This window comes from Helianthus annuus, chromosome 17 (genome assembly GCF_002127325.2).
Source record: "Helianthus annuus cultivar XRQ/B chromosome 17, HanXRQr2.0-SUNRISE, whole genome shotgun sequence".
Classification (NCBI taxonomy): domain Eukaryota; kingdom Viridiplantae; phylum Streptophyta; class Magnoliopsida; order Asterales; family Asteraceae; genus Helianthus; species Helianthus annuus.
The window spans coordinates 185,391,129-185,405,727 of record NC_035449.2 but is presented as its reverse complement, the minus strand read 5'-3'; the positions used below and the strand labels follow the sequence as shown (position 1 = coordinate 185,405,727).

The 14,599-nt window shown below is 37.5% G+C and overlaps 1 protein-coding gene across 1 annotated transcript; it reads right to left on the bottom strand.

Moving 5' to 3' along the window:
- Window positions 1–10,864: 10,864 nt before the first annotated feature.
- On the bottom strand, window positions 10,865–12,257 carry LOC110943608. Its single transcript, XM_022185346.1, has 3 exons — window positions 11,963–12,257; window positions 11,575–11,858; window positions 10,865–11,476 (listed from the first exon to the last, which is right to left on the bottom strand). Exons 1-3 carry the CDS (start codon window positions 12,255–12,257, stop codon window positions 10,865–10,867), a joined length of 1,191 nt encoding a protein of 396 aa, XP_022041038.1.
- Between the last annotated feature and the right edge of the window lie 2,342 nt (window positions 12,258–14,599).

Here is a 14,599-nt window from a genome sequence, read left to right as displayed (position 1 = left end):
TGAGATACTCACTTATTGAGATTTGAAAACAAGCCTTATGTGATAGAATCACTTATTGATGAGGAACTTGATTTTCATATGCATGAGGGCATAGGAGCAAGTCCGTGAACAGGTCAGTACTTTCGTACAGCAAAGAGACGAACTTGACTCCTAGATAAATGTGATATATTATCACTTATTTTGAGGGACATGTGATTGTTGATCACTTATTGAGGTCGAATGCAATATATACACGTATGTATAGTATCATGGAAGATCTTAGACTTCGTCTCCGTTATTTTTCTGTAAAAGAAACAACCATGATACCCAGATGATAAGCAGCATAAAGACCAAATATCTCAGAACCTCGGCAATCTATCAAACGAAATTTCGGTACTGAGACCATATGCCAATGAGTGGTTCCCACCTGGTCTTCAACCGATTTAGGTTTATATCACCCTGCACACTTTAAAATGATTATGAGCCTACCGATACATCTTATATAGAGCTGCTTATCGTTTTTCAGTTTAGGTTTAAAGAGGTTTGGACAGACCACTGATGTACTATCATATTCTCTTTTGCTCCCCAGGAAACTCATTTTTGTTTTTCTATTTTTTTTGTGTTTTTGAAATTTTTTCATGTTTTTGGATTTTCAAATTTGGATTTACTCCCCCTAAAATCAACAAACTAAGATAAATTTAAAACACAAAGGTATTTACAAAAATGATTTTCCGATGTTGGTTTTACTCTTGCTTGACCTTAATGCCGTTTACCAATAATAAAAAGTCAAATCTTGATTTGTCAAATGCTTTGGTAAAAAGGTCGGCACGTTGGTCATCGGTGTGGACCTTAACAACATCGATTAGCCTTTTATCAAAGCAATCACGTATGAAGTGATATTTGATTTCGATGTGTTTGGTCTTTGAATGCTGCACAGGATTTCTAGTGATCTGTAAGGCAGCAGAATTATCAACGTAAATAGGAGTAGTTAGGAATTCAAAACCGTAGTCGCGCAATTGTTGTTGAATCCACAGGACTTGGGAGCAACAACTTGAGGCAGCAATGTATTCAGCTTCGCATGTTGATGTAGCGACACACGTCTGCTTCTTGCACTGCCATGTGACTAGGTGATTTCCCAAAAACTGACATCCAGCCGTTGTGGATTTGCCGTCGATTTTGCATCCGCCAAAATCAGAATCACTGAAAGCGATCAAATCAAAGTTATTATCCCTAGGGTACCATAGACCGGTGTCAGGGCAACCCTTCAAATAAAGAAAAATCCTTTTTACAGCTGCAAGATGTGAGGCCTTCGGGTTGACTTGATATCTGGCAAGCAGGCACGTTGGGTACATTATATCTGGTCTTAATGCACGGTAGTATGAGGGGCTAACAACTTCACCCTTCAAGTCTGGATTAATTCCGTGATTTTGCTGCAATGGGGTACCGATGGGCGTTGCATCAGACATCTGAAACCGGCTCAAGATGTCACCAACATATTTAGTCTGATAGATGAATATTCCAGACTCAGTTTGTTGCACTTGTAGGCCCAAAAAGAAAGTCATTTCCCCCATAGCACTCATCTCGAATTTATCCTGCATAATACGCTCGAAATTCCTACACAAAACATCATTAGTAGAACCAAATATAATATCATCAACGTATACCTGTACCAGTAGAAGATCTCCATCTTGTTCTTTGATGAAAATAGTACAATCGATAAGACCTCTGCGAAAACCATTCTCCAGCAGATAATTAGATAAGGTTGCATACCAAGCTCGGGGTGCTTGATGTAGACCATAGAGAGCTTTGTTGAGCAACCAAACCCGATCGGGATAGATAGGATCTTCAAAACCTGGAGGCTGTTCAACGTACACCTCTTCTTCAACCACACCATGTAAGAATGCACTTTTGATGTCCATCTGGTAAACCTTGAATCCTTTGAATGAGGCATAAGCCAGAAAGATCCGAATTGCTTCCAGACGTGCAACTGGTGCATAAACTTCGTTGTAGTCGATCCCTTCAATCTGACGAAAACCTTGAACGACTAATCTTGCTTTGTTCCGAATAACGACTCCACGGTCATCCTTTTTGCATTTATACACCTAACGGGTACCAATCTTCTTGTAGTTCTCAGGTTTCTCAACTAGCTTCCAGACACCTAGCTTCTGGAATTGTTGTAGTTCTTCCTGCATTGCTTCAACCCAAGAATTATCTTTCAAAGCTTCTTTAATAGATTTTGGTTCTTCTTGTGAAACGTAACACGCAAAGGACCAATCGTTTTGTTGACCAGATTCTCGAATCGCCGCATACAAGCCTGCATTGTTGTTGTTTCGCAACATGTTTCTTGTTTGAATGCCACTCTGTACATTTCCGATGATGTTTTGTTGAGGATGGGCATTGTGAATCCTTGTTTCTGGATTATCTTGAAGTGGAATATTTGTACCTAGATTGTTGAGATTGAGATCAACAACCAATTCAATACCCGGAATTGACGAAGAGGATGATGCAGTAGCTTCAGCTGTTCTAGGGGGCGTCCACTGGAGATGTAGCCTCTGAAGTACCATGAACTGCTGTTGTTGGAGCTTCTTGATCTGCATCGAGAAATTCTTCATCCTCTGAAGATTCGTTCAATTCGGTAGCATCGTGAAAATCCTCATTGTCGAGAGCATTATTGTTCACTAAAGATGGTTCTTGATTGACAATAATTGGACGAACCAACGGTGAATCTGTTGCGTTGTCACTCTCGAAAAACATCCTTGCCGCAGCATTTTCTTCAACTGCTTCAACATTGATCGAATTGAAAAAGTCATCGTACTCAAACATCCAAGGCTGACCAGGACATTTGACTAGCAATGTGTGCCTTTGTACTCTGACCTCAGACCATTCCTCGACCCTTTTAGTCTCTAGATTCCAGACTCTTAAGTTCGGGGTGGCATACCCAAGAAATTATCCTTCAACTGCTTTTGCCCCAAACTTTCCATTCGGATTGATTATTGTGCACGGAGCTCCAAACGGTTCAAGATATGACAAATCTGGTTTCCGTTTGTGAAGAAGCTCAAAGCAGGTCTTGTTGTGCCTTTTGACTGTAAGGACTCGGTTCAACGTGTAACATGCAGAGGCCACAGCTTGACTCCAGAATGGAATCGGCAATTGTGACTCTACTAACATTGTCCTAGCAGTCTTGATCAATGTACGGTTCTTACGTTCAGCGACACCATTCTGTTGAGGAGTGTAAGCTGCACTAAAAATTCGTGAAGAATACCTTTTGAGGTGCAGAACTCCGCCATGGCATGATTTTTAAATTCTGTACCATTGTCGCTGCGTATCCGTCTAACTTTCAACTTATACAAATTCTCAATCTGAATGATCAAGTTTTTGATAATACCGAAAGTTTCGCTCTTGTGTGCCATAAACGCCAACCAAGAAAATCTTGAATAATCATCAGTTATCACGAGGCAATATTGATCATTCCAGATGCTTTTATGCTTGACAGGACCGAACAAATCCATGTGCAAACGTTCTAGCAGAACGGCCACCGTGTTGATCTTTTTAGTCGGGTGTCGCTTCTTCGTTTGTTTTCCTTTCTGGCACGAAACACAGACGTCTTGAAGATGGAAGTTTTTAAGAGGAACACCATTCACCAATTCATTTGACACCAAATGATTCGTTTTGCGTAAGTGAATGTGACCCATTCGTCTGTGCCAAGAGATTGAGTCTTTTTCTGTGGCTTTGGAAACGAAACAGGTTGCTTGTGCAGATGTTGTAATAGCTTGGCTCATATCAAGGACATACAAATCATTTATCCTTGGAGCTGATAAGAGAATCCATTCTTTTGGAATTTTGAAGCCTGGTTTCAGCACATAACATCCATTTGCATCAAAGTGTACTGAAAACTTCTTATCACAAATTTGTGAAACGCTGAGAAGATTGTGATCAAGTTGTTGTACAAAGTTGATCTTGTCAAAGCTTACAACCCCGTTGGATATCATTCCTTCACCAGTAATATATCCTCCTTTATCTCCAGCAAAAGCAACATAACCTCCTCTAATAGATTTGACGTCGTAGAGAAGCTTCAAGTCGCATGTCATGTGCCTGGATGCCCCACTATCAACAATCCAATGACTACTGATAGTTCCTCCTGGAACACCTTGCACGTGAACTCACATGATTAGTTGGAGATGGGGACCCAAGCCATTGTGGTCTTGGGTCTTCCATTTTCATCGACAACAATTACTTCCACTTTTTGATGGTTAGGAAATTGTGATGGTCCCCCTGAATTTGTGGTCATTTTGGGTTTCCATGTCTGTTGAGTTTTACCAGTTTGATTGTTTGAAAATTTAACTTTGTGATTGTTTGAAGTTTTTGAAAACTTTGAACTTTCTGGTTTAACTGGAACAGATTGTTTTTGAACCACATCAGTCTTAAGTGCTTTCTCAATCACCTTGACTTGTTGGCGTCTCTGTTTCTTTTCCCTTTCTCTTACAAGGCGGGGATCTTGTTTTGAAGAAACAGATTGCTTTTCGTAATTTCGTTCACGGGGATCATCAACTTTGGCTTTTAACTTATGAAGATACGGACAATTTCGAATGATATGCCCAATTTCACCACATTCAAAACATGATATTCGTTCAACAAACCCCGAAGTAACATGTGATTGTCTTGTCGATGATGAACTTTGTGATCCCGTGGTACTTGGTTTTGAACTATTTGGTTCATTTCTTTTCAACACTTTTGCTTGCTTAACAAAATCTAAGTTAGATTTGTTTTCAAATGTTTCAATTTTGTCCGTTCCCTTTGATTTCACAAAGTTCACCTTCTTGTCCTTTTTCTGAGTCTGTTTCTTTTGACCTTGAGTCGTTGATTTACCGTTTGGTATGGTATGATTTTGCTGCTTTTTCACTGTTGGTAATTTCTGATTGCCATATTGTTTTCGAACTTCGGCCTTTGGAATCGGAGGGCACTGCGTTACCACAACATGTGAACCCGATTTTCCCAAAAACTTACTTGTCAAATTTTCAAAAACTTCACTGATTAAAGATTGATTTACATTCTTAATCGGAAAATCTTTGTCAGAATAAATTTTATCATCACCAACAAGAGTGTACAGCAAATTCACACTCTCAAGCTCTTTTGCAGACGTGGACTCGATTGGAACAGTCTTAGCGGGTTTTGCGGGAGGATCACATAGAATATGTTTCTCAAGAGGTATGTCCTCTTCTTTGATTACCGCATCAGACTTTGCTGAGTCAGTATCATCGGATTCATCATCAGAAGAATCAACATCCTCAACAACAACCGGAGGATCCTGATTCCGTTCAGCAGAAGACACACATGTATCTGATGACATATCCGAATCTGATGATACTTCCTTCGTGTATCCAACTCCGGTCGCAAATTCCTCAATGTCCAAAGGAACAGATGGTTCAAAGTAAGTTCTATCCTCCTCATCAGGCAGGGCATCATAATTGTGTCTAACAGGTGGTGGACATTTCTTATATCCAATGCATGTGACATCCTTCTTCTCTTTCTGAACATCAATGATGTGATCCAACACATAGCTAGAGCTTAAATAACTGTCTAACTTGAGCTGGATCGCCTCACTTTCAGTTTTAACACAAGCCATTTCTTTTTGCATTATCTCAAGGCGATTGATATACAAATTTATGTCAGTTTGTTTTCTTGAAACCATTTTTGTCAGCTCAGTTTTATCTTTCTTTAATTTTTCAATCACCGATTTAAACTCCTTTTCATGGTTTTCATAAAACATGTTGGCTTCTGTGCATTTAGAAAGATCTACTGTCAACTTTTGGTTGTGGATGAATGTCACATCATACTTGTTTTGCAAAGCCTCATGTTTGCTTTCCAAATCACACCACTTAGCATTCAAAGAAACATGTTTGTCTTGCAAGTCAAACAAATTAGCTTTTAAAGCATCATGTTTGCCTTGCAACTCAGACATATTTGCATCCAAATCAGCACATTTAATATTTAGGCTAGCACAATTATCACAATTAACAACAGTAGGTTCATCGACACATACCTGACTTGATGAACTGCCAACATTAGCCATAAAGGTTGAATGTAGAGAAGAAGAAGAATAAGCAACCTGATCCACCAATATAGATCTCCAATGATTTCCTGCTGCAGCTTCTTCCAATAGCTCATCAATATCTGCATCGACTGACACACTTGACGTGTCATCTAATTGATCATCGCCTGAACTCGAGGATTCTTCATCTGAGCTTCTACTGTAACTGGAACTGTCTTCGTCTTCAGAAGATTCAGCACCATTGGTGGAAGATTCTCCACCACTGGCGTGTTTAAGATCCTTGACAATCTCAGCAAAACAAGTTGTTCCATCCGGTACATCATTTCCAAACTGAATTGACCAATCACAACCTTCATCTACTTGTACCACAAGAGCCTGCTTGGCATTTGATGGTCCTGCCTGACTTGGGTTGTTAACAGGTATCAACGTACGCTCGTTATTCCTGTTCTGATTCTGTTGGTTGCCTTAATTGCCTTGATTCCTGAACGGATTCTGGTTCCCGTGCTGAGCTGGCTTTGTACATTCTCTTTTGAAGTGACCCCGTTCACCACAGTTGAAGCACTTGACAACCTGCTTATCGAACCCATACGTGGTGTCTTTCTTGCTTTCTAAGCTGGTTCTGCCAGTCCTTTCCATAAAATCCTTTGCCCGCCTCACAGCACTTGCAAAAGCCCATTTGGTGTCCATCAAATCCATTTCCTCCTTATCGATCTGCTGATAATCTTCTTGTGTCAGATTGATGTTTCCGATCTGACCTTCTACTAACCCACAATACGCGCTCACCAAGGTGTTCAGTAACTCCATATGTTCCTTTGCTACTTCAACAGTTACTTTCGAGAAGCTTGAAGTGTCAAGCCGTACTGTATTTGGCTTAGATGGCTGACCAGCAAATGATGTGCTTCCATAACAGGCTTGTTGTTAAACAGGAAGTGGATTCCCGTATAAGTCAGTTGCTACAGTAGGTGGCCGAAAGGCTTGCTGTTGTGGAGCTGGTTGTAGAGGATTTCCATACAAGTTTGTTGTTGGAGCTGGCTTTACTGGAACTTGTATCGGATTGCCATACAAATCTGTGCTTGTGACAAACGCCGTTTGAAGTGGAGCATGTGACACTGGTCTTGCAGAAGAAGTGCTAGAAGTTCCATAATACATATCAGGATTTTGTGGCACTGGAACCCTTTTCGCCTTTAGGGTTTCTTCCTGATCTTTGTTTTCCAAGAGCTGAACAAAGTCATTGATGTTTGTCGTAGCCAACACTCCCTTATATTTCAGGATTTCCAATAAGCTATTCCATTGAGGTGGCAATGCATCTGCAAACTTTATGACTACCTCTGCTGGAGTTGTCACTACCCCATAGTTACCCAATTCAGTCAGCAAGTGATAAAACCGACTAGTCAAATCTCCCAAGGATTCTTTTTCCATACACGTGAAGCCATCAAACTCTTTCTTGAGTAAGTTGTGTCGCAATTGGCGAGTCGCTTCATTTCCTACACCTCTCGTCTTCAATGCATCCCATAATCGCTTTGTCGTTTTGAAGTTGACAAATTGATGATAGATATCTTTGCTCAATGCCTGAGTTAGAATAGCATATGCCTTCTTTTCTAGATCATATGCCTTTTTCTGATCTTCCGAAAGATCGGCAAACGTGGCGGCGGTTGAAGCGGCAACCTCGAGAGTTTGATCGAAATCTATGGTAAAACGTAGCCACAATTCCGTGTTTTACCCAAGGACGTATGTATGGAATCTATCTACCCATCCAGGATATTCATTTATGTGCATCAATTTTGGTGGGCGATTTAGACTTCCGGTCTCGCTTTCACTTAGGAGTATGCTTTGAATACTTGGAGTTTGGTTTGAAACAAACGCCCATTGACCGGTCGAAATTGGATTTGCTTGTGAGGATACCGGTGCGGGAGACTCGGCCCATGATGGCGACAAACCCGTGCTTCTATACTTGCTTTCGGCAGTAGACGGATTTCCCCACCAATCCGGATTCATTTTATATATGCAAAGATGAATTCCACTTGAAATCACACGAAACAGACAGTTAAGGCACTTTTGCAACTCTTCTGTTAAGATTCACTGATCGACGAAACAAACTTCTTGAAAGATAGGCGGCGAAACAGGTAATGAAGTGATCCCACGAAACACAATGATCTTCGAAACCGACGAAACTGATTTTCTTAATAAACCGACGAAACTGATCTAGGTGACGAAACAGAAAGTTTAAAGTTAAGCGACGAAACTCAATTTGTTTTTGGGCTCCTAATCGACGAAACCGGCCCAAATCCAAATTGAGGCCCAATGTATGACGAAACACACTTGTGACGAAACAGAAATTCTTGCTTACCCGACGAAACTGATTCAGCGACGAAACAGCCTTTTGTTTCGTCGAAGACCTCTATGGCGAAATGCTTTTGTGTTTCGTCGATAAAGTAGCAGAGAGTTGGTCAAATGGTTGGTGAGAAACCTTATCCTCAAACTGACAGAAGACACAACTTTCGGCTCAAAGCATGCTCAATTCACCAACCAAAGTATGGCAAACAATATTTTAATCTTTTTCGTTTATCTTTAAAATTTCTAAATTCACCAACAACTAAACATTTACTTTGACCAAGATCAAAAGATTGAAAATCAAGAACACCTTGAAGAACACTATGAACTTTGATGAAGATTCTGGTAAACTTATGAGTTTTCCGGTGTACCGTAACTTTCCGAACACGTTGCACGAGACTTCACTAAAAACCAATCTTTAACATTGTGAAAATGAAAAATAAAATGGTTTTTATAAGAACTTTCAGCAAAATATGAAGACTTTCGAAGCTTTAAACAGAATTTTTAAGAAAAATAAACTTCAAAAACCCGAAACACACTCGAAAACACCTCGGTTTTAACAAGGAGAAGAGCCAAGGCTCTGATACCACTTGTAGGTCCGGCTAGGGGAGGATCTAGTTGCCTAATCCTTGTATACAAACCAACCCGGTTGTGCGGAATCCAATCGAGATAGCAAACCGAGATAGAGATCGACAAGAACACGAGATACAAGACACCTAGATTCACTGAATAATACACTTGTATATCAAAGAGAAGAGTTCAAGTACAAGAGAATACAATATCCGGTTATCTCACTAAAACTCTCTCTAAGTTCTCTCTGGTTCTCACTTGTGTCCTCTCTTTGTTTTGTTTCTGTCTTCAGTCTATTTATAGCCACAGCAACACAGATCACAACGAAACAGAACATGGCGAAACACGATGATCATTGATGAAACAGAAGGGCAGTCGACGAAACTGGATCAACGTCGACGAAACAGACTTGTTTCGTCGACAGCATCTGAGTTTCGCCGACTTTGGGCTTTGGCCCAAAACAGTTGAGGCCCATGCTTGCTTGTTTCGCCGACTTGGTTTCAGCCCAAGTACAAAGGTCAAAGTCCTTTGTTGTTTCAGCCCACGTTTGTTGTAGTGCACGACGGAGGAATGTCGTGACTTAAACCAAATCACGTCGAGCCGAGTTGCGTCCACAAATCATGTATCAACACCGATACGTGTACCGATATTGTTTGGATGATATTGGTTCGGTTAAGTAAAAAATAGGTGTATTAGAAAATATAAAAGTTTATTTAGAATAGGTTAATCACACACAAGTTGTTTAAAAAAAAAAGTAAAGCCGTGATGTGTTTAAAAGGTTAAATACACATATTTTATATCTATTGAAATAAATAAAAACAAAGACGGTTACAGGTCTCGACAATACCAATAATGATATCAATGTTGTTCAGTTGGTATTTGTTCCGAAAAGTGAACATAAACATAGTATTGTTGGACATTTGATTTTAAATGTGAATGCAATCAAAACTATATCGTTTTAATTAAAAAGTATGATAAATTACTAAGAGGATGCAAATACATTTATGTTTATTAGTATCCAAAGCCTCATCATTTTAACTTCATCTGGTATTTTATTTAACTGCTTCCAAGAGGTTGATGCAATAATTTAAAAACTACCTCAGTTGAGAGAAGTGCAAGAATTCCTATTAGATAAATAGATTTTTTTTTAAATCTTTTCCTCATTTATTTTATATATAACTATGAGTGATCATGACACTTGATAGAAAACGGTGGAGTACATATCCAGTTTAGTGCTCAAATTTGGTGGTTTGAATTCGTACCATGATGTGTGTGTTAGTGCATTTATAGCTCAATGTAGCACGATTGTGACGTAGCATAGTTTAAGTAAGAAACAATTATCTACGGTAACACTCTTAATCAGTGGCGTCTCCGAGAATTCACGTACCCTGTTCGAGCTCGAAAATGGGCCCATATGCTTTAACGATAAACGACATAATTACGAAAATGACAAAAATTGTAGTATTTGATAAACAATGCAATTACGACAATGACAAAATCATAGTATTCTAATGAGTTACATACCGTAATAAATAATAAGTTAATAGCTAACCAATGATTCGTGCAGCCTTCCTTGCGTTCTTCATAGCAAATTGTTGGATCAACTCTTCACAATTTATATTATCTAAGACTTCGTTCTCGATAGCTATCATCGCCAACCCACTAAGTCTATCTTGAGACATTGTAGATCGTAAGTACGATTTTAACAACTTCAACTTTGAAAAACTTCTTTCTGCAGATGCCACAGTGACTGGAATAGTTAACAATATTCTATATGCAATGCATGCTTCTGGGAAATAATCATCTTCTTTCATATGCTCCAAAACATCTACAGGGTCGCTAAATTTATTGGTTAGTGATGCACGAAATAAATTAAGCTCCATATATAGTGCTTCGGCATCAATATCTGAGCTCCCTTCAAACTTGAGTGCATCTTCAAGACGATAACAAGACGACTTGATCTTTAATATTCCTCAACTTGTGTGGAAACAGAAAACCAAATAACCCCTCATACCATTTGAATTGGTCAAATCGTTTCTCTAAAGAAGCTAGAGCTTGATCAACAGTATATAAGAAATAATTCACTCTGAAATTCTCTTCAACTGTAAATGCAACTTCGCTACTTGAACTCTCATCATTTCTTTTTTTCCTTTTAATTATACGTTTTTGTATAAATATCGGATCAATATCCATTTCACTTGCAATCTCTCTAGCTTCATCAATCGCTTTTGAAAAGCCGTTTTCTCTATACTCCTTAAAGTACTTAATCAAATTGTTTATTTCTTGAATAACAATTTCAAGATGCATATCCTTTGCTTGTAATTTTTTGCTCACAAAATTCACCTGATTTAACACTTCATACCATATGACAATTGATACCAAAAAATCAAAGTCACTAAGTTCTCTTTCTGCTAAAGATATTGCTTCATCTGCAATTGCAGCATCGTTATCTGTTTCTCCAACTTGAAGCAAAGCTTCCCGTAAATCGGCAAGATGCAATTTGATAGCCTTAACACTCTCAAAACGACTTTCCCAACGAGTCTGAGACTAAGAGATTTTAACTCCGCACAAGTAACCTCAAATAGCCCTTTCCCAGTGGTATCATTAGCATTCAAAAACCCCAAAAAAGACTCCTCAACAATAACAGAATTAGATGATATCTTTACATACCTCACTATGATCGTCATCTGTTCTTGGTGATTTGAATCGGGTGTACAATCTAGTATGATTGAGTAGTACTTTGCTTCTTTTATGTTCTTGATGAGTTCTTTTTTAATTTCATCAGCAAGAAAAAGTATAATCTCATTTTGGATGTTGTGTCCAAGATAATGCACATGAAGATCTCCACTAATGATCCGCCGCACATGCTCTTTGATGACCAGATCAAACTCTTCCAACATCTCTATGATACCCAAGAAATTTCCATTACCTATTAAATACCATTAACAAATAAGAATTAAACTCGGTTATTGGTGGAACTAATAGAAAACAATTTACCATTACCTTTTTCATACAACTATTCCTTTTTTCCACGAAATGCTAAATTATGTTTAGCTAGAAACTTCACCAAGGCAACGATTCTCAAAAGGACTTTTTTCCAATAATCTGTTTCTTTCTTTAATATCTCGTATTGATCTTTATCAATTGTTTGGTTCTCTCGCAATCTTTTACGCATATCAAACCACATTTTCATATGTGTGAGATGGTCTAACGTAACTTCATGTGCTTTCACTCTACCAGCAGCATGGTGCCGGTCATTGAAACTTTCACCTTCCAATCTACCTTTAGGAGCCCCAGTTCTAAACACTTTACAACAAAAACAAAACATCTGATCTAGCTCTTTTGAATATACTAGCCATTCTCTGTCACACTTCTCCAAATTTGATAATGTTCTTGTATAAATAGTTGCCGAAAATCATCTATTATATTGATTAAGTGGACCAAACTCTACACTAGTATCTCTTTTAGGACCTCTCGCTACCAATACCTAAAGCTCATCCGCATTAAGTCCTTCCCACCTTAGTGGATCAAATATGTCCACACGTTCTTGTTGCTTTTCAACAATTTCTTGTTGCTTAGCAACGTCTTCTACTTCCACACGTTCCTCCTCGTCTTCTACTTCCACACGTTCTTGTTGTTGTTCTTGTTCTTGTTCTACTTCTAATTCTACTTCAACGTCTTCTTGATGATTTTCAACATTAACTGTATGTGGATTAGGCGCCAAAAACTTTTGCATAGCACCGGCTTGAGACTTCACCAATTCATTCGCTCGTTTCCTTTTTGACGTTTTTGCCATCCGGAAGCTTGTTTAGGAGCCATATTCATTAACGCCTAAAAAAATGACAACACTTAATCAATACGAAAATACACGATACGGGTTCTGATGTTCAACAAAATAATAATCAACATCAACAATTAAACTAACACTTCTGTAAATATGAAATTATGATTTATGAATATATGATGATCAGTTGTATCAAATTTTCAACAATTAAAGTATTAAACTAACAGTTATATTATATAAATATGAATATGAAATTATGGAATATGGATAAATGAATAATAATCAACATCAACAATCTGATGTCACAACCGACACAACTCAATGACTCATCTCATAACTTTCACTCTTCAATCAAAGTTTCAACTTTTACAACAATATTCTATAAACGAACTTCCAAACAATTAATCAATAACAAGAAATTGAGAATCAAAGTTTCAATATATCAAAGTTCAATCAGAAATTCACCTGAAACCTGATCTTCTGCCGTAGTGCCTTCGTGTCGTTCGATTTCCTGCTGCGTATTCGATATTTCGAAGTTCCGTCCGTCCAGTTTCCAGGCCCTGCGTATTTTTTTTAATTATTTTAGTATTGCATTGGGCCCAATAAACCTATTGTTAAGTTGGGTAAATTATAAAAGTTACAAATCTTTTGATAATGGGCCTTTATATTGGATTTGTTATGTGTGTACAATTTTTTTTAAATAACATATATATATATATCGATTTTTTTTAAATCTCGTGCCCCTCGAAAAAACGGGCCTTGTGCGAAAGTCCTCCCCGCACACCTAAAGAGCCGCCCATGCTCTTAATTGTTGGTCTTTTCTTTATTTTTTAGTCAATCATAAAGATCTGGGTTGATATAGGTAAAAGTAAAGTTAACTAAGATAAATAAAAGCATAAAAATAAGAATAAAACATAAGATAAATTTCACCTTGTCTTGAAATCCATTTGATGTAAATTATTATACTTAAGAAGAGTTAAATGCACTAGTACAAATTATGATTTTTCTGAGCTTAGAAAATACTAATTTAGGCAGTTAGAGACATAAACCGCCTAAAAATCAGTAGAATAAACTTACACGCACGTTTTTTGAGCTACATGTCTCAAAAAAAATGTTTTTTTTTGAGCTGGTTTAAACTATAGCTCAAAAAAATATGTTTTTTTTGTGCGAGCATAACAACCTAGCTCAAATAAATAAATGATTTTTTATAGCTAGTGTAAATGATAGTTCAAAAATATGTTTTTTTTTTGTGCGAGCATAACAACCTAGCTCAAAATAAAGGGTTTTATCATATTTCATAATAAAAAAAACTCTACGATTACGATTATTAATTATTAGATTTTCTTCCCATCTCTTTAATTATTTTTTTTTTCTCTCTGCAAACCCTAGCCTAGCCCATGTTTCTTCAATTCAATTCATTCTTCATTCTATTCAAACATTACTTTAGTAACAGGTATATATCATACGTATTCTTGTATATACATATATTAATTATTTGATCAATATGTATTAATTAATTATTTGTTGTTATTTGATTGTAGATAATTGAATTATTCTAGCTTTTATTCTTCATTATATCAAATCAAGAGGTTAAAGTTATGAACTTTTGTTTTTTATTATCTTTGTTGTTAATGTATTTTATTTTTTTATGCTTAATATGTATGTATACATGTATATATGATATTTATACATATGCCGTCCATGTAGATCAATGTATATAATATGCATGCACATGTGTGTCATATATATATATATATATGAATATTTATGCATTGATAATAACCTTTTAGAGCTTACCCGTCTAAAATTTATCTAATAGAGATAAATTTTAGATTGTCCCCGTTTGGGACTGCTTTTTAAATATTCTATCTCATTAGGATGTGTAT